We start from the raw sequence: 20,749 nt of genomic DNA on the forward strand, positions 1-20,749 counted from the left end.
TTGCACTTTGTTCCTCGATTGTCAGATTGCATCCTTTGTTCGGCAAATACTTGCCTATTTTAATTCTTATCCGTGTGAACTTGACAAAGAGTGATGGTTAATAATTTGTTGGAAATGCTTCGGGCGTTAGAGCATCGTTAGACCATTGTGTGCTCTTTACTTTGTATTGGTCAAGCTGTTGTAGAAGCTTTATATTGCATCATTGTAAAGTAATTTCCAGTTGTAAGCATTGCTTATTGTTAAGTTGTCAATCCTTATTTGTTATCAGGAAATGCCTTTCCCATTTGTCTTTACTACGTTACTGTACACATCTTAGAATTGTTTCGGATAATGGAAAGTGTGGAGTACTATACTAATGTTATAGCAAGAGCCAAAAGACCAAGAGCTAAAATGAAAGTTTGTCTCCTGATATCTTTCAAATTTATTAGTGTATGATGTATAAATCGAAGCCATTATGCGTACGGGGATTTCAAATTTTTATGTCCTAGTATCTTTCAATTTTTTATCTCTTGGTAATACCATCATGTTGTTAGATTTCAAATTATTTCCTGCTGAATCCTTGTTACTCAAGGACTAAACGATTCTTTTATTATTGTATGTACTTAATGTTTGTGTGTTGGGAGAACGCCACTAAGTTGATGAATTGGGATTTAGACATGTAATAGATATATTTCACTTCATTTATTGGAAAAATGATATCTTGTTTGATGGCACATTTCCTTTGAACAGTTATACGTCTAAATGTCCTCACTGCCTTTGAGTCTCAAATTGAAGAAAGTGGATATGATTGATATGGATAAAAAGCTATCATTCCACAGTTCTATGGTTTAATGAGCTATATAAGGGATCTAAAAGTTTCACTTGCTTTTAAATCATCATTCTGGCTTATGGTATCAAAGAATGTTTAGCTGCAGAAGAGTATATGTGGGATTGTAATTTATCTCTTGGTATCTTTCAAATTTTACATGAAAAAAAAATCTGGTTGTAAAAAAAAAGAAAAAAAAAAAATTAAAACAAGAACGTGGGGCGGGGCGGGGCGGGGCGGGTTTATGTGGGTGTGGGTGCGGGGTGGGTTTTCGTGGGTTTAGAGGCAATGCGGGGCGGAGCGGGGCGGGTTATAATTTTGTGGGTTTAGACAGAACCCGCACCGCACCGCACCACTGCCATTCCTGTAAAATAAGTGATAACCTTTATCTATGACTACAACAACTTAATTGTATTAAATTTAGTGCAATTTCATAAACAGCACAAGGGGTTGTCTATAATTTATAAAATATAGAAGGGCATCCCTGTAATAATTATGTCTGTTTTTTTTTTTCTTCCTGTTTTTAATTGCCAACCGTATATGAAGTATTGAAGAGTAAAACATTCCAAAAATAGATTGAAAAGTCAAAACTCCTTTGGTGATTATTAGGGTTTGTTAGTTAGGGAGATTAACTGAGCCTTAAGCTCAGCTCAATATAGAAAGAGAGAGAGAGAGGAGAGAGAAATAAGCCTCCAACCTAACAAAAAAACAAACCCAAGATTCATATAACAGCAAATCAAGAAAATTCTTGGAGCATTTAAATGACATATTATATTATGTGGAGCTTTTAGTTTCTTGCAATTATCATACATAAAGGTGCAATCTTTGAACCCTTCTTGTTTATTTTAAAGGACATATTATTTGGAGCTCTTATTTTTTTTTTTTTTTTTTTTTTTGTGATTTCATTTGGATATTGTATTGTGGGTGTTTGTTTCTTGCAATTATTATTCATAAAGGTGCAATCTTTGAACCCTTCTTGTTTGATTTTGTAATGTTACAACTCTGATCTTATTTGTTTTCTTTCTTTATGTTGTGGCTAAAACCTTGAGTTTGTGTGATTCTTGTGTTTATGGTATATGTAAAGGTGGAAACTTTGGATCCCTTAATGTATGTCAGAAATTCCTGAGCTCTTAGGCAGAGGCGGATTTAAATTTTATGGGTTCAATCTATCGATTTTTAGCATTGAACCCATTATATTTTTAAAGTTAGGGGTTCATATATACTATTTATTGGAATGTTAATAATTTTTTACACATAAATTTAGACTCCGCGTCCAAAGTTTGGGGTTCAGTTGAACCTCAACCTTATAGGCTACATACACCTCTGCTTTTAGGTTTTGTGATTTCATTTGGATATTGTATTGTGGTGTTTATTATCATTCATAAAACCCTTCTTGTTTGTTTTAAAGGACACTATTGTTTGGAGTTCTTGGTTATTTGTGATTTCATTTGGATTTTGTGTTTTGGGTGTTTTTTTTTTTTTTTTCCTGCAATCATCATACATAAAGGTGCAATCTTTGAACCCTTCTTGTTTGATTTTAAGGATAATATTATTTGGAGCTCTTAGTTTTTGTGATTTCAGTTGGATTTTGTATTCTTTGTGTTTATTTCCTGCAATTATGGATAATATTATTTGGAGCTCTTAGTTTTTGTGATTTCAGTTGGATTTTGTATTCTTTGTGTTTATTTCCTGCAATTATCATTCATAAAGGTGCAATCTTTGAACCCTTCTTGTTTGATTTTGTAATGGGTCGCTGCTTAAAACTGTTATCTTATTTATTTTTCCTTCATTTTTTGGATGAAAACTCTTGAATTTGTGTGATTACTGTGTTTGCTGCTCTCTGGGAGTTTGCCTCCTGCATTTTTCGTATATAAAGATGCAAATTTTGGATCCCTTCTTGTTTGTATTTGCTTTGATTTTGAGCGTCCATATTCTATGGTGTGATATCTTTCTTCTTTTTATCTATCTTTTTCAATATTCTAGAATGTAAGGATTAATATAACAATATATATTTGGATTTATATCAGTTCTAATACCAAAATAAAACGATAGGACAGAACTGCCACAAAACGACTTACTAGTAGGTTAATAGAGCACTTTGGATGGCATATAACATCACATATTCTGGATCATATCAGGGGCCAAGATGTGTCCTTATATTATTGAGTATTGGAATGAAACATGCCGAATTTGAGCAGAAAGAATATATAGAGGATTTATGTAGGCGATCCAACTAGATTGAGTTTGGACCAGAGTTTTGTAGCCTATTGGTGGTTTGAAAGTTTACTATTTGCGTTGATCAAGGATGTGGATATTTGGGTTTGACCACGCTTAATAAAGGATGAATGTTGAATTTCTTATTTCTTAACAGCGGGAATCTCGATGAGCTGTAGGTAGATTTCACATTTTAGAGTATTTCGCCTTTGACAACACTGTTTCTTAATGGAAGGAATGGTGACGACTTGTAAGTGGATTAGGCACTTGATATTTAACCTACTATTTCAGTTATGTTTTCCTTCTGTTTACCTGGTTCTTTACCAACTTTATCTGTAATTTGCAAGCTCAGATAGTTGTGGTAGGTTGACTGTCAGAATCAAAATAGCCTAACTATGTTATATCACTTGAAATCAAATTGACCTGAGTAGAGCGAACTGGATTTAGTGCATTCATCTAACCAGTTCTAACTAATTTGGGATTTAAGCTTGTTCGTTGATATAGTGGTTCTTTACTCTTTTGGTAAGAGTGGGCTATGGCTTTAGATGGTTAAGCAATAGTTTCTTCGTGCTCGTTTTGTTTAACTTAGTTGGTTCTGTATTTGTGTGGCTCTTCTTGATTACTTTTAACTTGATACGAGATCAAGTGCGACTCTTTTAATATAAACTACCTATGCATTTATGTTTTAATACTACCTGCATTTATCTTCAAAAATGGACATGTTTTAATCCTCCAAAAGTGTGCATTTTGAAGGATCCGACACGGGCAACATCATTTTGGAGAGTACAACATAGCCTCTGTTTTTAACCAAGTTTAATATTCATGGTTTCTTTCTCATAAGATTCTCTTTCATGTTCAGTAGGTGTCTGGATTCTCAAAGTTATATTGGAGAAGGGAGATAATAAATGAGTTGATGCTTGTTATTAGAAGCACTGAGCGTGATGATAGTTTTTGTGTATAGTGCTGGTGGTTGTGTTTTATCCTATAAGGAGGTGCAAGCAAATCAGCTGTGGTTGGTAAGCCGACATGCCGAGTAATTATCTTTTTAGATTAAGTCGTGCAGCTAGGCAGGGACTCCAGAAATCCATTTCTGGGCAACAAGAAAGTGGGCTCCGGGACTCGGTGGAGATTTTGGTTGCCCAAGGGAGATTGTTATTTGGCAATTCAAAATACTTCTACTCAACTGACCTGAATGTGCTTGTGCGGCCTGGAACCTTAGCTGCCGCACAGGCCAATTTGCATATAGTAAACCAGAAAAAGAATCTTTCTGTAGTTGGAGCGATTTCTCGTGCAGTTTCTATTCCTTCTGTGTCAGGGCCCGCATTTCACATCTGTGGCTATCACATTGATCGCCTTATATCTGACCCTGCTAAAAGTTTGTCTGACAAAGCACCTATGGAAATCTGTGGTTCAAGAGCTTCTCCTCCTGGCTGTGTCTCAGGCAAAATGACTTCAGGGCATCTAAACGTTGTTCTGTCTGTGAATAATCCTATTACTTCATATAGCAATAGAAGCTTTGATAATTGTAGAAAAGCCAGCATGAGTTTGAGAAATAAAAATCAGCCCAACAACTTTTTACTTTACGGATATTTCGCATACAATGTAGCAAAGAGAAGGGAAAATTCTGATCTATACGAAGGCCTTGGTTTGACGGGGTTCCATACTTCATCAACTACTTGTTCCTCTACTGGCACTGCTCATGATGTGTCATTCGGTAACTCTACGTGTGGGGTGCAGCTCTTAAGTTCAGCAGATTCATCTGAACAGTATGTTTCCTTTCATAACTTTTCTACTCTTATTCAACTAAGTATAGCTGAAATACAGTGAATTCACCATCATTAGATACAATACAAAAAGAGAACTGGGCAAACTACAGTTGTCTACTGAAAGTGAAGGAAATATTAATGACTTGAACACTACCCTCATCCCTCAGTAGATAGAAACTTCAACATCTTGCGGTTAAATAACTTTAAGGAAATTGGTGCAAGTTGTAATCCTAATTATTCTCAATAAAATTTATGGAAGTGTTAGAATGGGACATGTTGTCTTGTTAGGATGCATGGGACTAGTTCAACCAAATTTATTTGCCTGTGCCTCAAAACCATGTATGCCTATATCAGAGTCTGGAAACTAAAAAAGAAAACAAAAAATGACTGAAGAGAAGTATTAGCATATTAGATTCTCCTCAACTATCTTGGGTTGAGGCATCGTTGTTAGTGCCATCTGTTATTAGAAAATATTAGATGCTTAATTTAGTTCATCTACCACCACAAGCAAGCTACTAGCTGATTTTAAAGTTGGCACTCGAGTTAAAAAGGGTACTGTGTAAAAGTTAAAATCCTCCTGCAAGTTTCTCAATGCTAGGCTGCTAGCTACTGTGGGAAAAAAAACCGAAAGTTTAAAGCTCTGGCATCCATCTCTGTGGAAGAATAGTTGGATTTATTTCAGATCTCACTAAATGAGGACATGACTTAATTTGGATAGAGGAAAGTGTGACTTAATACCTTTTGCTATAGAGTGCCGGTGTTTTTGCATGGTCATCAGTAGGGGTGTCGATGGTTTTCAAAAAACCGACTTAACCGACCGAACCGTATGTGCTGAACCGATTTTTAGTTTTTTTTTTTTTTTTAATAAAACCGACGGTTTTTATATAAATTTATAACCGTACCGAATAATTAGGTCGGTTTTTAATTTTATAAAAATAAACCGAAAATATACCGAACCGAACCGAATAAGTTTATATGTGTAAAATATATTTTATATATTAAATTTAAATATAATAAAATATTCAATATATTAAAGTTGAATATAATAAATATTAAAATTTTCTTTTGGGTTCGGAATGATGAAAACGACTACAAGCCGACAACATAATTAACACCTAAAGTTCCAACGCTGAAACCAACTATACTACTCCTATTGAAATTAAATTAGTTCTAGCATCTCGAGTAGTTACTAGCTTGTAGGCTACAAGGTATTCCAATGATCTTTGATAGAAAGCTACAAAGTATTAGATAATTTCTTGTCGTATGATTTTAAATTTATCTTATTGGATACTTGATCTTAGTAACTCTTCCTTAAGTCCCATCTTGATTGATTTTTGGCCCCTCGTGCAATCTAATTTAGTACTTTTTGTCTTTGCTTAACATTGTTTTACACTATTGTAAAATAGTGGGATCTTTATTTTTATCGTCTTTCATATTTTCTCATCACCCTTTACATGTCTAGAGAGTTTTTTCCAAAGTCCCATAGAAGTATGCATGATATCGTGTCTTTAGCTTTTACTAGTGACTATAACATGATGTTCTTTTTCTTAAAAAAAAAAACCAAAAATTAACCGAACCGTACCGATACCGAAGATGATGGGACGGTTTCGAAAAGTCTAATTTTGGTTCTACAAAATCAAATAACCGAAAAATTGGTATGGTATAAATTTTATAGAATAACCGCCCGAACCGCACCATTGACACCCCTAGTCATCAGGTAGATCTGGAACATTTTTCATATTCTCTCCTTGGTGATCTTTAGGTTACTACTTATCAAAGGACCATATTCCAGTACAAAAAATTGTATTTACTTTTACATTTAAGTGGAAAGTCATTCCTGTTGTTGCTTTGTTCCAATTGCAGGAATATCCACATTGACAGAACCCTGAAGCTAAATTCTGGATCATGTTACCTGCCTCATCCTGATAAAGAAGAAACAGGTGGAGAGGATGCTCATTTTATTTGTAATGACGAACAAGCAATTGGTGTAGCTGATGGTGTTGGCGGTTGGGCTGACCTTGGTGTTGACGCTGGGCTGTATGCACGAGAGCTAATGTCTAACTCGGTCACTGCAATTCAAGATGAACCAAAAGGTTCAGTGGACCCAGCCAGAGTCCTCGATAAAGCTCATACGTGCACAAAAGCCAAAGGTTCCTCAACTGCCTGTATAATTGCCCTTACAGATCAGGTACGTGTGCAAATTCTCAGCCGTTGTTGGAGTATGTATTGATTTCAGCGTAGCCGTTGTTTTCTGGTATCCCCAGCATCTGAGGATTCTTTTAATTTGGCGTTTCCCTTAAAAACCAGACTTCTTGACATTAATAGCATGTTTGGCCAAGTTTCTAAAATTAGCTTTGTTTGGCCAAGCTTCTAAAATTAGCTTACTTTGGAAAGTGCTTTCGCAAAAAGTACTTTTGGCGAGAAGCGGTATGTGTTTGGCTAATCAATTTGAAAAGCACTTTTGAGCAGCAATTAGGTTTGGCCAAGCTTTAAGAAGTGCTTCTGAGTGTATTTTCTCAAAAGTGCTTTTCAAAAAGTACTTTAGAGGAGAAACTACTTTTTTCAGCTTCTCAAAAACAGCTACTTTTGAGGAGAAGCACCTTTTCTTCTCCTAAAAGCTTAGCCAAACACCTTAAATAAAGCACTTTTAGCTTTGGAGAAGCTTGGCCAAACAGGCTATTAGTAACGTATGCAACCAGATATGGATAAGTGTTTTCCAGGCTTGTGATAAAACAGGGAAACGAATAATATGGTAACTTTACCTTGTCAAAACAAGGAAGAATAATAATATGGTAACTTTAGAAGTCAATTATTAGAGCTTTTAAAAGAAAAAAAAGAATTTAGAACTTAATATCATCAAGTATGTTAGACTTATCATTCTTCCTCTCTTCCCAGGGTCTGCATGCCATTAATTTAGGAGACAGTGGATTTATAGTTGTTAGAGATGGATGTACTGTTTTCAGATCCCCTGTGCAGCAGCATGATTTCAATATCACATTTCAACTAGAGTGTGGTAGTGCTGGTGACTTACCAAGCTCTGGAGAGGTTAGTAATGCCCCATTTTCTTAATTACTATGTACAACTTGGTTTAGAGCTGTTTTTAAAGTCTGGAAATATTTTCGTACTCAAATAAAAGATATTTGCCTTTATTGAGCCTTTCGTTATGACTTTTCTGTTTTAAATTTTTCCCTTACAGTTCTTTTTTTTTTCCCTGTTAAAAAAAAATGCATTTCTTCATAGTTTAATCCTCATAGATGTGAATCTTCAGAAGTGTACCAGGTTTTTGAAATATTCGTTCTATTTCTAGTCTTAGTTAAAATTCCTCCTCATCGCAGTTGTCCTCTCTTTTTGTTCCTAGTTTGACAAATTTCACTTCTTTTCAGTTATTGATCAGAACTTCTTGGTGATGTCAGCGACATGCTGTGTTGTGATCATTATGTTTCTTTTTTGTTACTCTCTTTCCTTTTTAGTCAGTCCAAAAAGAATGATACCTTTCTATATTTAGTAACACTGTAACTTTTAACTTCTCTCATTTTACCCTTAATGAAAAGATTTATAGCTACACAAATATGTATGACTTCCAAGTTTCAAAAGTCTTTCTCTTATTCTTAAACTCCGTGTCCAGTCAAACACCTTCACGTAAAATGGGACCGACGGAAGCCCGCGCGCGAAAAAAAGAGAGAAAATCCATCCGTCATGCTTTTATCTGTTGAATAGAAATAGCGGTATCACCTGAATATTTTTTGTTAAGGACTCCGATTTTCCTTCAACTGGTTTACTGTTGATTTCTCCAATTCATTTATTTTGCAGCACAATTCTCTCTAAATCTGATTGACTTGCCCGTGCTGCAGGTGTTCAAAATACCAGTGGCACCAGGAGATGTTATAATAGCTGGCACTGATGGGTTGTTCGACAATTTGTACAACAATGATATTAATGCAATAGTCGTTCACGCAACGAGAGCTGGCTTAGGGCCACAAATGACAGCTCAGAAGATAGCTGCATTGGCTCGGCAAAGAGCACAGGATAAAAACAGGCAGACCCCTTTCTCTGCTGCAGCTCAAGAAGCTGGGTTCCGTTACTATGGCGGGAAGCTGGACGATATAACTGTGGTTGTATCCTACATAAGCAGTGACAGAAATGTATGAGCACTCTGTATTTCCGCCACCTCTCCTTCTTTTATTCTCCGCTGCTTTTAGGTCTTAAGTTCTTTATTTGCCTACATTTGTTCATTTTTCCTTGCATGGACATGACAGGCATCACTTAAGGTCTTGTTTTTTTTTTTCAAAATCTTGATGGGTTTCAATACTTATAGAATTTATTTTATTTCCTAGTTTTTACTGAGGCCTCATTTGTCAAAGCATTGTTGTGAAGCACCTTTTCAACTTAAATATTTCAGTATTTAATATAAAGTTAAGCAGTTAATATTGCTTTTCTCATAGTTACTTCTGATTCTACATCTTGTATTCTGGTTCTAATTGATTGGTTACATTATATTCTTATACTTCATCTAGAGTCCATTTCCTTAACAGTAATGTGTTGTATTTCAAATTAAGTAGAAGCTAAAGCTTACTCTCGTGTACAATCTTATAGAAAATGGAAACTGATGCCTCTTTTTTGCCCGTGATGCGCAGGAAAGATCTAACAGCCTACAGATGTAGTTGAGAGCTTTGTTTCTTGCTTGGCTTTGGAGGTTACTCGTTTTAAGCTTCATTTGAAGGGGATGTTAAACTTTGCATATATCGTGTGATTGTGTCAAAGATCACTTCTGATTTCACCCCTCTTTCCCACTTCATGGCCCTCGCAAAAAGGAAAAGAAAAAAAAAATGAAGAAAAAGTAGATCGGTAACCGCTCCCTCTCTCTCTCTCTCGAAGATCATATGAGTGCTGATTATGTATATGGAATAGGTGTTAGACAGAAAGGTGCTCCGATATATGGTGCTTGATTTAGGAATTATCTTTCTGGAGATATGTTGGTTTCCATTAGAATTGCTAATTAGGACACAGTAACTTGCAGCATTAAGCTTTCTTCAATTCTTGGAAACTGAATTCTTTGTCATCTTTTTCCAGTGTAATTGTTCTGGGACATGGTTTTCCCACTGGCTGTAAATAAATGAGCATTTTCTTTATTCATGTGTTTTTTTTTTTTTTTTTTTTTTTTTTCCCTTCTTTTCTTTGTGATTTGTTGTGGTTGGGCTAGACTGAAACTTATAATTTTTAAAATTGCTGTGCTACTCCAGTTTTCTACTCCCTCCATCTCAACTTATTTGTCGCTTTTTTTTGTTGTGCATGTCCCCCTAAAAAATATTAGTTAGGGGGTCTTTGACAACTTTTATCCTTATTTATGTCTAAGTTATAATATCTCGCATTAAATTTTTGCTCTAATTATGTGTCATCTTTGTTAATGACAAAATTCTATTAAGGGTAAAATGGAAAAAAAATATTTATTGTGTCTTGAACTTCTAAAATGACTAGTAATTTGAGCTAATTATTTTTAATAACCATGGCAAATAATTTTCAGAGGGAGTAATGATTATTGTTATAATTTAAGCACGTGTTTGAAGAACATATATTGAATTTCCAACAGGGAAATATTACTACTATATATAAGGGCAAACTTAGGGACTTTTGTAGTCCTCATAAGAATTTTCAATTCTTTTTTAAACTTTTTAATTAATTACTTTTAGGTCCTAATCTTATTTATTTAAGTCAAATTTATTTTTTTTTGTTTTCAAGGTCTCACTTTTCAAAATATCGAACTCCTACCTCATTTTTCATGTTCTTTGGTTTTTACTTGGTGCTCGATATCCGATTTGATCTCAATTAATCAGGATAATTCATGAGTACCTATCGTGCATTCGGGGAAGCGCTCCTCCAAGATTTTTTTCATATCCATGTTCGAACCCCTAATCCCTAATTAAGGAGAGGATTTCCGCCACACAAGTTAAATTATGTATTTGTCTTAAAAGTTCATTAACTATGTATAGATTATTTATTTAGAACTAAATAACTTTAAAATTAGGATACATAACTTATAAATGTCAAATTAAAATCCGCATTTGATTTGAAGTAAATAATTTCATCAAAATGAAAGTTAAAATATTAAAGGAGTGGAATGAAAGTTTTGCTTTCATATATTGAAAATATACTTATATGAAATTTAATTATTACTAACGCAATTACCCACTTGTGGGACTACAATGGGTATATGGTTATTGTTGTTGTACACTTGTACTAACACAAATTATATTTCTTTAATTAAAATATCTACTTTATATCTTGAATTTGGGCCCGGGCTCAGCACGGGCCTCACATAACTAGAGTTAAGAGAGTAAGATCTTTGACATAGGGACAAAGAGGGGAAAGTAATTGAACCTGTCTAAGGTAACCAAGATGCCTAATCTGGATTTCCTAATTCTGAAATTTACTATCAGAATCAATTTCAGAATGAAGGAAAATATTTTATTGATAAAATCTATGAATCTCTAAACGCTCTTTACAATCTCCACACTATAAAATAAATAGCAGTAGCCCTATTTATAATAGTATAAAGCCTAATTTAACTCAAAATAGGAAAACATATTCCTATACTAATTTGACTATAATATTCCTATACTAATTTGACTATAAATCCTAATTGGATATGGATTAAAATACCAAATCCTAACTAATTTTGGTTTCCTACAATTTTGAATTATTATTTCCAACATTCTCCCTTAATTCAAAATTATATATACGATTAACCATGTTATGTCACCATCTTCCAATTGTTGAAACACTTGTTTTAAGCCTTAACATCAATTGTTTGGAAAAAGACTTTCTCTTCAACTCACTCACTATCTTCCATTTTTTGAAGCACTCTCTCTTTAACCTTCACAATCGTTGGAGCACTTTTCTCCAATATTCCAATTTGTTGATGCACTTTCTCACCAACCTTCAAATGTTGAAGCACTTTCTCTTCAACCTTCACAATAGTTGGAGCACTTTCTCTCCAACATTCCAATTTGTTGATGCACTTTCTTACCAACCTTCAATTGTTGAAGCACTTTCTCTTCAATCTTCCCAATCGTTGAAGCACTTTCTCTCCAACATTCCAATTTGTTGATGCACTTTCTCACCAACCTTCAATTTGTTGATGCACTTTCTCACCAACCTTCAATTGTTGAAGCACTTTCTCTTCAACCTTCACAATCGTTAGAGCACTTTCTCTCCAACATTCCAATTTGTTGATGCACTTTCTCACCAACGATTGATGAGAAAGTGCTTCAACAATTAATGGGTTGGAAACAAGTGTTTCAACAATTGAAAGATGGTGACAAGTGCATAAATAAATCGATATACAATTTTGAATTATGGGAGAATGTTGAAAATAATAATTCAAAATTGTAGGAAACCAAAATTAGTTAGGATTTGATATTTTAATCCATATCCAATTAAGATTTATAGTTAAATTAGTATAGGAATAGGTTTTCTTATTTTGAGTTAAATTAGGCTTTATACTATTATAAATAAAACAACTTATATTTATTTTATAGTGTCGAGATTTAAAGAGTTTAGAGATTCATTTTTTATCAATAAAATATTTTCCTTCAAATTGGTATCGAGTCAAGGAGAGATTAGATCGTAGCTTGTGTGAGATCCATTCAAAGCCTTGTGTGAGATCCGACATATAAAGAAATATAATATTCCATATTTAAATAAACATTGTCCCATTTTTGTGTTTGATGGCAAAAATAATTTTGAGAGTTGTATCAACGGATGAAGAACTTTTTAATGTTGTTGAAAACATTTGGTCCATTATTGATAAAGGGTTCATAAAATCCCGGATGCATAACATTGACAAGCTTGGGGGGGGGGGGGGGGTACACAATTGGAGAAAGATATGCGATTGAATTATAAGGCATTATATTACCTCAATAGCAAAGTCCAATTTTTGTATATAGATATTTGCATGCAAAATCAGAAAAGATGCTTGGACAATTTTGGTGAAATCATATAGGGGTCTTGCTGAGAGAGACTTCAAGAGGTTTGGAGACATTGAGTTGGTCCGGATAAAACCAACCGAATCTGTCAAAGAATTTTTTGTAAGAATTACAGAAATTGTTAATGATATGAAAATCAACGGAGAAGTATTGGAAGAAGTTAAATTTGTTGAAAAGATATTGCAGTCTTTAAGATTAGAATTTCACATTAAGAAAACGATTTATTGAAATAACCCAGGATCTTAATACGTCGAGAGTTGATGATCTAGAAGATGAATTGGTGGCATATGAGATGTCATTGAATCGGCAAACAATAGTGGATGAGGCATTGCAAACAAAGGATGAACCAAAATATAAAGAAAGTCATTAATCCTAAATAAATGAAGAAGGCCAGAATTCGAAATTATGAAGAAAAGAAGCGGTGAGAGTAATTTTTGTTGTGGTATAGATGTATTTCATCCAATGATGTTCAAATTGATTTATCAATGATTTGGTCATAGCTAAAAAGGATAATTTGTTGGACATGCTCTTTCGGTAGAGGCTACTAGTGTTTTAAGTAATGAAATATGTAATAGATATGATTGGTCTATACAATGTGAGGCTATTGAAAAAGGAATAGAAGTACCTGCCATTATCACACAAGAAAAATTGTTTGAAGGTATTGAAGATGAATCTAGTGATGAAAGAAGCAAAAGAGTTCATCAAGAGCAAATTTTTGACGATCTACCCAAAATTGAAGAAGAAATAATTAAGGGTCCGGATCCACAATTGACGTGCATGATTCGGATATTGAAGACACAATCAATTTTGAACCATTATCCGAGATTGTATATTTTGAGGAGCTTGAAGAAAAATTATTTGTTGATGATACTGTTCTACCACCTATTGAAAGGTCAAATAGAGTCGGATGGGCACACAAGACCAAGTACAAATCAAGTGAAGAAGCAGATGATTTTAAATCAAGACGAGTTATTGAAGGATACAAAAAGAAGAACAAATATATTCATGATATTTTGAAGATGGAGAAAGCCAAATTAACTTTGAATCTTGTTGAAGAGAAACTGAAGCTGTCTAAAGATGGCACTCGCAAGTTTGTTGATGCTATGTACTTCAGGAAATTGTTTGAGAGTCTGAGGTGGTTGACTTCTACAAGATATGATATTTCTAACGGCACGCTCAAGGTTAAGATCTTGGTTTAAGGGAGGCTATGTTGGAATTAAACCAAGATTACTAATCCAAAGTTGTTTAGGATTGGTATTTGGTATTTATTTAATTCATATTTAGTTAGGATTTATTTGTCTAGTTCATATTGGAATGAATTTTCTAGTCCTAGTCTATTTTGGTCTCTAGTATTATAAATAGGGATACTATGTCACATATTTTCATTGTAGAGCAGGAGATTCAAAGAGTTTTGAGTTATTAAGTAAAGTCTCCTACCTTCTCTCTATACTTTGATAAATTTCTTTTATATAACATTGTTGAGTCGTCTAAAAAGCTTGTCTTTGATATAATTCCTTTGAGATTTTTATTTCCTTCACAGAATATACAGATACAATTAATAAATTTATGTTGCATATAGTTTCTACTAATATAAGGTGAGTTTTGACGTATATACAGCTTAAGAAATGCAGGAGCCGTATGTCGAGTTTGATAATTTTACAATTTTTTGTTGTGTACGTAAAACATGATTTTCGTATCTCCTTTTAATTAAGATAAGCAACTGGTGTTACCTATGTAGGTTCAAGAGATTTTTTTAACCTTTCATACACCCTCGGTCTTATTTTATGTGACATTTTTTCTCTGAAACACTTTTTTAAATCTGTTAGAAGAAGAATGACACATTTTTATATTTAAAATAATTTAACTTAAAACTTTCTTTACGTTTAATAAAATAATTTATAGCTCCATAATGTCTATACGTTTTAGACTCTACATGTTTCAATGTTCTCTTTTTCTTGAATTATTTTTGTGTCCAGTCAAACTCTGCTACGCATATTGGGACGGGGTCTTTAACTACAATTAAGTGAACTTTTTTCTAGTGTTAGATTTCTTTGATTTTATGGGAAAATACATAATAAGTTACTCCTCAAGCTTGTCCAAAAACGTCAGTTACATACTCAAATTTTATGGACGGCCTCTTTACCTCTAATCTGCTACAAATTGGAGCTAATTTGTTCGTTAAACACAGTTAGTTAGTTTAAAGTAATGCCCTAAATTTCCCCTCCAATTAAATGAGACAACACGTTTAGCAGTAGCACAATGTCCACTCAAACTAATTTTCAATACGACGTAATAATAATCACATTAAAAAGATATTTAAAACTAACAAACAATAAAAAGGCTCGATAATCCTGTATTTGTGGTCTAGATAATTATTTCATAAATAAAATCATCACAAAGAACAGTCAACAGGTTTATGTAACTACTACTATGCTCTCCGTAGGTTAAGTACGAGGCGCAATACATGTGATCTTTGGTGCAAAGTTTGGTACCCCCGACTCCTGACACTTTTCATTTTTTGAGATTCAAATTATAGAATTTTGAATCATATTAACATAAAAATATTTTAATTTATAGTACTTTTCATATAGTTATTGAATATCTAAATTTTAACTTTGAAATATGAAGTTAATTTTATGCAATTTAACGTCGAAGATTAGTCAAAAAAGAATATCAAGTACTCCCTCCGTCCATTTTTATTGTCATGTATACTAAAAATAGATGTCCACTTTTACTTGTTCAGTTTGAAAAAACAAGATAATTTACCATTTCATACCTATTTTACCCTTATTATTAATTATTGAGTTGGAAATTTTAAGAAATCGTTAGTGGATGCACAACTTTTAAAGTTTGTTTGATTGATTTCAACCATTAGATGACTTAGTAATAATTAGAGGTGATATAGTAAAATTATCATTCTATTTATGGTTCTTTAAGTGGTGTGCCAAGTCAATGTAGGACAAGTAAAAATGGATGGAGTGAGTTAGGTGCTTATCGGTCGGTTCGGTTCGGTTTTGTGAATTACCGGTTCGGTTTATCGGTTTGTAAATATGCTAAACCAAAACCAAACCGATAGAATATTCGTCATCGGTTTTTGGTCCTTAACGGTTCGGTTTTCGATTTAACCAATGAGCAAATGCTCCGCTAATTATTTTTGCTTTCTCTCGTTTTCATTTGTTCATATATACATTGCTTTCATGCATAAAGTCTACATAAATTACTAGACAAAACTATAAAATGAACTGTAGCAATCTTTCAAAAACAAAACAAGGCTAGTTCATAGTTCATTTGTTCATAAATAAGGCCAACTTCTTTATAAAAAACACCAGCAGTAGGAAACTATAAAATGCAAAACAAAAATTACAAAGTGCAAAAGAAAGCAGTAAGCAGCAGTAGACCGATAGGCATCGCAAGGCGCAAGTCCTAGTTTCATATGAAACTTGAGAGAATAATCATGCATGCGGTAAGTAATTTAGAAATAGGTTTGTATTAAAAAATTAAAATTTAAAGCCACTAATATATAATTAGGGATAAAAAAGTAATTTTAATATAAGCTTATTGGGTTATCGGTTTAATGTTTAACTGAGTAATCTTTTTTTTTTTCTTTTAAAATGGGGGGAGGGGATTACAATGTGGGGATTCGAATTCTCACCAATAAGGTGAAAGTTCAGGTAGCAACCAATTGAGCTACTAGATCCCTACAACTGAGTAATCAACTTTACGACTTTTCTGAAATAAATATCTTCCCAAAAATCATAGTCAAACATATAATCGTTTGACTTTTGCAGCATTTCTTTTAAATGCAATATCTCCAAAAGTCAACTGGTCATTCCCAATCATAAACAGCTTGTTTGCTACTCCATAAAAATAGTCTTTCCCACTAACTACGTAACACTAACCTTTGCTCTCTCAGCTGGAAAATAGAGCTTCTTATTTGAATCATTTCAAGAATCAATCAAACACCACAAAACTTTAACTTTTTTTGGGTCTGGAGTTTTGATATTTCCAGTTAAGAAATCCAAATGCGAGATGAGGAAATTAGTTAAAAGGGGTATTTATAAAAATGAATAGAGGTATATGACCCTCATATTACCCTCTGTATACATGAGCGACTCTGATATAACACTGAGACGATCTGTTATATTTTGTAGAGGGTCATTTAATCAATCGGAGATCCTACAAGAATTGGTGCAGCAATTGTAATAGGTGTTCTTGTGGGTTGTGCCTTTGCGTTCTTTTATCCCTATGGTTTCTTTTCTCTTGATCATTCACCAACTCAAACTCGCCCTTTATTTAAATATAATGTTCTGGTAAGTTACTCTGCACTTTTATAATATTTTAAATTATCAATTATTGTGGCTTATAGTGCTTTTTACGCAGTTTTCAAATATGTAAATTATATTCAAAAAACTTAAAGATTCCATGTCCAAATTAACGATCAAACTTAAAAACTTTAACTCTCAAAATGTGGACGGTGCCACTTAAATTGAGAAAAGGAGTACTTATTTTACATCAAATGCTTATTTTTATCTCCTTTTTCTTGCTGAGGTGGGAGATGGGATGCAGAGTTACAATGGGGTTGGAATTTTTTTTACCTTTTGGTCATACTTTAGAGAAAATTAATTTGTTAAGAGACAGATTATTGAGTATTGTAGTGAAATTGGCCTGAGTAGAGTGGACTAGATATAGAAGATGCATATTATTGAATCTAACTAGTTTAGGGTTGAGGCCTAGTTGATTGATTTTTTGCTCTTTGATATGTGATTCAGGAGTTGCTAGTTTAAGAGTTGAGTATTGTCACCAAAATCTACTAAATTCATTTTTCTTTCTCAAAAAAGAATTGAGGAGATTTTGGTGACAATACTGCCCTCCGTATGACATGGAGGTCATGGTTTCGAGATATGGAATCAACCACTAATGTGTCGGGGTAGAGTGTAGGTCACTATTAATTTACGTTACACTTTTGGAGTGCGGCCCTTCCCCGGGCCCTGCGTGAGAGTGGATGATTTGTGCAAGAGACTAAAAGAAGGAAATGTTACAAGATTGACTTTCTTTAATGGCCTCTCTTCAGGTTTCGTTTAACAAGATTGACTTAGACGTTTGTTTTAGGTTTTTGAATTATGTCTTCTCTCTTTTTCTTGGTGAAATGGAGGTTTTAAAATTATATTTAATTTGTATTCGTTTTCTTTTGGTATGGATAACTTCTGTGGTTATCTGAATGCAGTCCCGTTGGCATCTTTCTGAAAGATGGGGTATTTTGGCACCAAGTAATATTGTATGCTAGCTACAACTGTAAGACTTAAGAAGAACACTCCATTATGGTATCTTTTCTACATGTAACATTTGGTATAATGATCAAAATGCCATTTGATCAGTGTTGAAGTCTTCTACACGTACCTTAATCTTCGAGATTTAATTCACAGGTCGAGTCATGGCCATATGAATCCACGAAGTTGATAAACATGTTAATGAGATCATACATTAGGAAATCGTCGGAGAAGAATGCAGAGTTGCACGAGCAGGTAAAAGAGCTATATGAAAAGCTTGAGATAGCCGAGCAGGGAAAAGATTGTGCACAGGAGCAACTTGTACTGTTGAGTGAACCTAAAAAAGCTGCACCATCTGACAACATTTCCTGTCCTGCACGACGAATCTGTGAACCCGAGACTAGCTAAGATATTGGCAGAGGTTGCAGTTGAGAAAGAGGTAATAGTTGTACTTGCCAATTCAAATGTGAAAACCATGTTGGAAATCTGGTTCACCAACATAAAAAGGGTGGGTATCCCCAATTATCTGGTTGTTGCATTGGATGACACTATCCTGGATTTTTGCAAGGGAAACGGGGTCCATGTTTACAAGAGAGACCCTGATGACACTGTCAATTTTATTGGCAAAACTGGAAGTAACCAAGTCGTGTCAGGATTAAAGTTCCGTATTTTAAGAGAATTCTTGCAGCTTGGTTACAGCATCCTTGTTTCTGATGTCGACATTGTGTATCTGCAAGATCCTTTTGATCGTTGATTCCGGGATTCAGATGTGGAGGCCATGTCCGATGGTCACAACAATATGACAGCTTATGGTTACAGCGATGTTTCTGATGAACCTGATATGGGTTGGGGTCGATACGCTCATACAATGAGGATATGGGCTTATAATTCTGGTTTCTTTTATATCCGTCCAACCCTTCCTGCAATTGAGCTCTTGGATCGCGTTGCTGACAGGCTCACTCGGGAGCCAAATTCGTGGGACCAGCTGGTTTTCAATGAAGAGTTAGTCTTTCCATCACGTCCTGGATATATTGGGCTATATGCTTCTCGGAGAACAATGGATTTCTATCTGTTCATGAATAGCAAGGTCCTATTCAAAACAGTACGAAAGAATTCGAATTTGAAGAAGTTGAAGCCAGTTGTAGTTCATATAAACTACCATCCAGATAAGTTTTACAGAATGAAAGCAGTTGTTGAGTACTATGTTAATGGCAAGCAAAATGCTCTTGATGATTCTCAGATGGTTCTGACTGGTAACTACTTTGAAATGGACTGTTGATTTCTGTTTCTTGGTGTTTTTTAAAATAGACATCCATGATAATAAATGCCGTCCCCCCTTTGGATGTTTCATTTAAACTATTCCACCTGCTTTAAAACCCAGTTGGGAAAATGTTCTCTTTTGATACAGGTAAGTCTCAGCCTTCAGCTGATTCTACCTTTTGGATACGTGTGTAGTATCAATGTTTAACATCAAAGTTTCTGCCTTCGCCACACAGTTCGGTGAATAATAATGTAGGGATTATTAAATGTATAATACATGGACTGTTATGTAGAGATTGTCTAATTTGAGGGAGTTTTTGTTTTTAGATGCTCTTATTCCACGATGTATTTATGCCACATTTTATTCCTTACAAAGTAACACATTGATTCCTATGCAAGTTATTCCGGAATTAGTAATAGTACAACCTTTGGTGACTGATTTCACCGAAGTTCATAACTTATGGAGTTTTGTATAGTCATATAGAGATTAAGCGGGACCCATGTATTTTTGGTAATCAATGGAAGTGGGACCCACATATAAATTAGGTTATACATATGCATTTACAATTACAGATACAAAAAGAGCAATCGAAGCACTAAGATGTAAAATATTACAGAGTTTTAAAAGGAGACTAAATTGTGTTATATATACTTAAAACTAAAACACCCCTAATTAACTCACTCTTAAACCAAGTTATACAAACTGCTGACAAAGAATAACATGAAATCTCACTTAAAATAAATTTTCCTTGTGTTTCTTGAGTCATTTGAGCGTATATATATGTCCACCGGGCATTTAATGGTTAACATTAATTACCAAAAATATGCACTAAAGCTGATTGCATCGAAATGTTAATGAAAAACCACATGCAAATTAAACTTTGAGGAATAGACATGAAAAATATGAAAGAGAGATACATTTAGCTAGATTGAAATTAAAACTCCATTGTTTCACAAGAGACGACCAAAATTAATTCATGTTAGATGGATTGTGTTAATATACGAGAAACATAATTCTTTAAAATACAAACTATCAAAACCTTGTGTTTCTGATATCACAATATATGTACATTTAATGGTTAACATTAATTACAAAAATATGCACTTACGTTGATGAACCTCATGCAAATTAAACTTTGCATTTATTTTAGCTAGATTGAAATTGAAACTCCATTGTTTCACAAGAGACGACCAAAATTAATTCATGTTAGATGGATAAATGCGACATAGTTCAAAATCATCAAAACCATATCACAAATTACACCTTATTAATGTTACGTTCAACTCAAACTATGCATTTATTTTCCACACTAAATCCATACCTATTGCTAAAAAAAAATGCATCGACTTAAAAACTCGATTTCTGAATCATTTTCAACGAGGATCAGAATGGAATCGCCTTGAGAAGTCGGAGTTTTAGGATCCATATTCACATTATCACCATCACCATCACCA

At 34.0% G+C, this 20,749-nt stretch overlaps 1 protein-coding gene and 1 pseudogene across 4 annotated transcripts; both read left to right on the top strand.

Moving 5' to 3' along the window:
- Positions 1-1,374: 1,374 nt before the first annotated feature.
- On the top strand, positions 1,375-9,914 carry LOC132039005 (probable protein phosphatase 2C 55). 4 transcript variants are annotated; one of them, XM_059429530.1, is made up of 6 exons: positions 1,375-1,621; positions 3,879-4,785; positions 6,649-6,973; positions 7,681-7,830; positions 8,637-8,927; positions 9,420-9,914. In XM_059429530.1, exons 2-6 carry the CDS (start codon positions 4,046-4,048, stop codon positions 9,444-9,446), a joined length of 1,533 nt encoding a protein of 510 aa, XP_059285513.1. In that variant the 5' UTR covers positions 1,375-1,621; positions 3,879-4,045; the 3' UTR covers positions 9,447-9,914. The 4 variants fall into 4 exon arrangements, with proteins under 4 accessions (XP_059285513.1, XP_059285514.1, XP_059285515.1 ...); XM_059429531.1 differs by having other exon boundaries at positions 3,882-4,785; XM_059429532.1 differs by lacking the exon at positions 1,375-1,621 and adding an exon at positions 1,705-1,761.
- Positions 9,915-13,147: 3,233 nt separating this feature from the next.
- Positions 13,148-19,339, top strand: LOC132039319 (arabinosyltransferase RRA3-like; annotated as a pseudogene).
- Positions 19,340-20,749: the final 1,410 nt, after the last annotated feature.

This window comes from Lycium ferocissimum, chromosome 12, assembly GCF_029784015.1.
Source record: "Lycium ferocissimum isolate CSIRO_LF1 chromosome 12, AGI_CSIRO_Lferr_CH_V1, whole genome shotgun sequence".
NCBI classification, from domain to species: domain Eukaryota; kingdom Viridiplantae; phylum Streptophyta; class Magnoliopsida; order Solanales; family Solanaceae; genus Lycium; species Lycium ferocissimum.

Coding starts and splice junctions, on each gene's coding strand:
- LOC132039005 (XM_059429530.1), top strand. CDS start 4,046: ATGCCGAGTAATTATCTTTTTAGATTAAGTCGTGCAGCTAGGCAGGGA. Junction 4,786..6,648: donor TCAGCAGATTCATCTGAACA/GTATGTTTCCTT, acceptor TTCCAATTGCAG/GAATATCCACATTGACAGAA. Junction 7,831..8,636: donor ACTTACCAAGCTCTGGAGAG/GTTAGTAATGCC, acceptor CCCGTGCTGCAG/GTGTTCAAAATACCAGTGGC.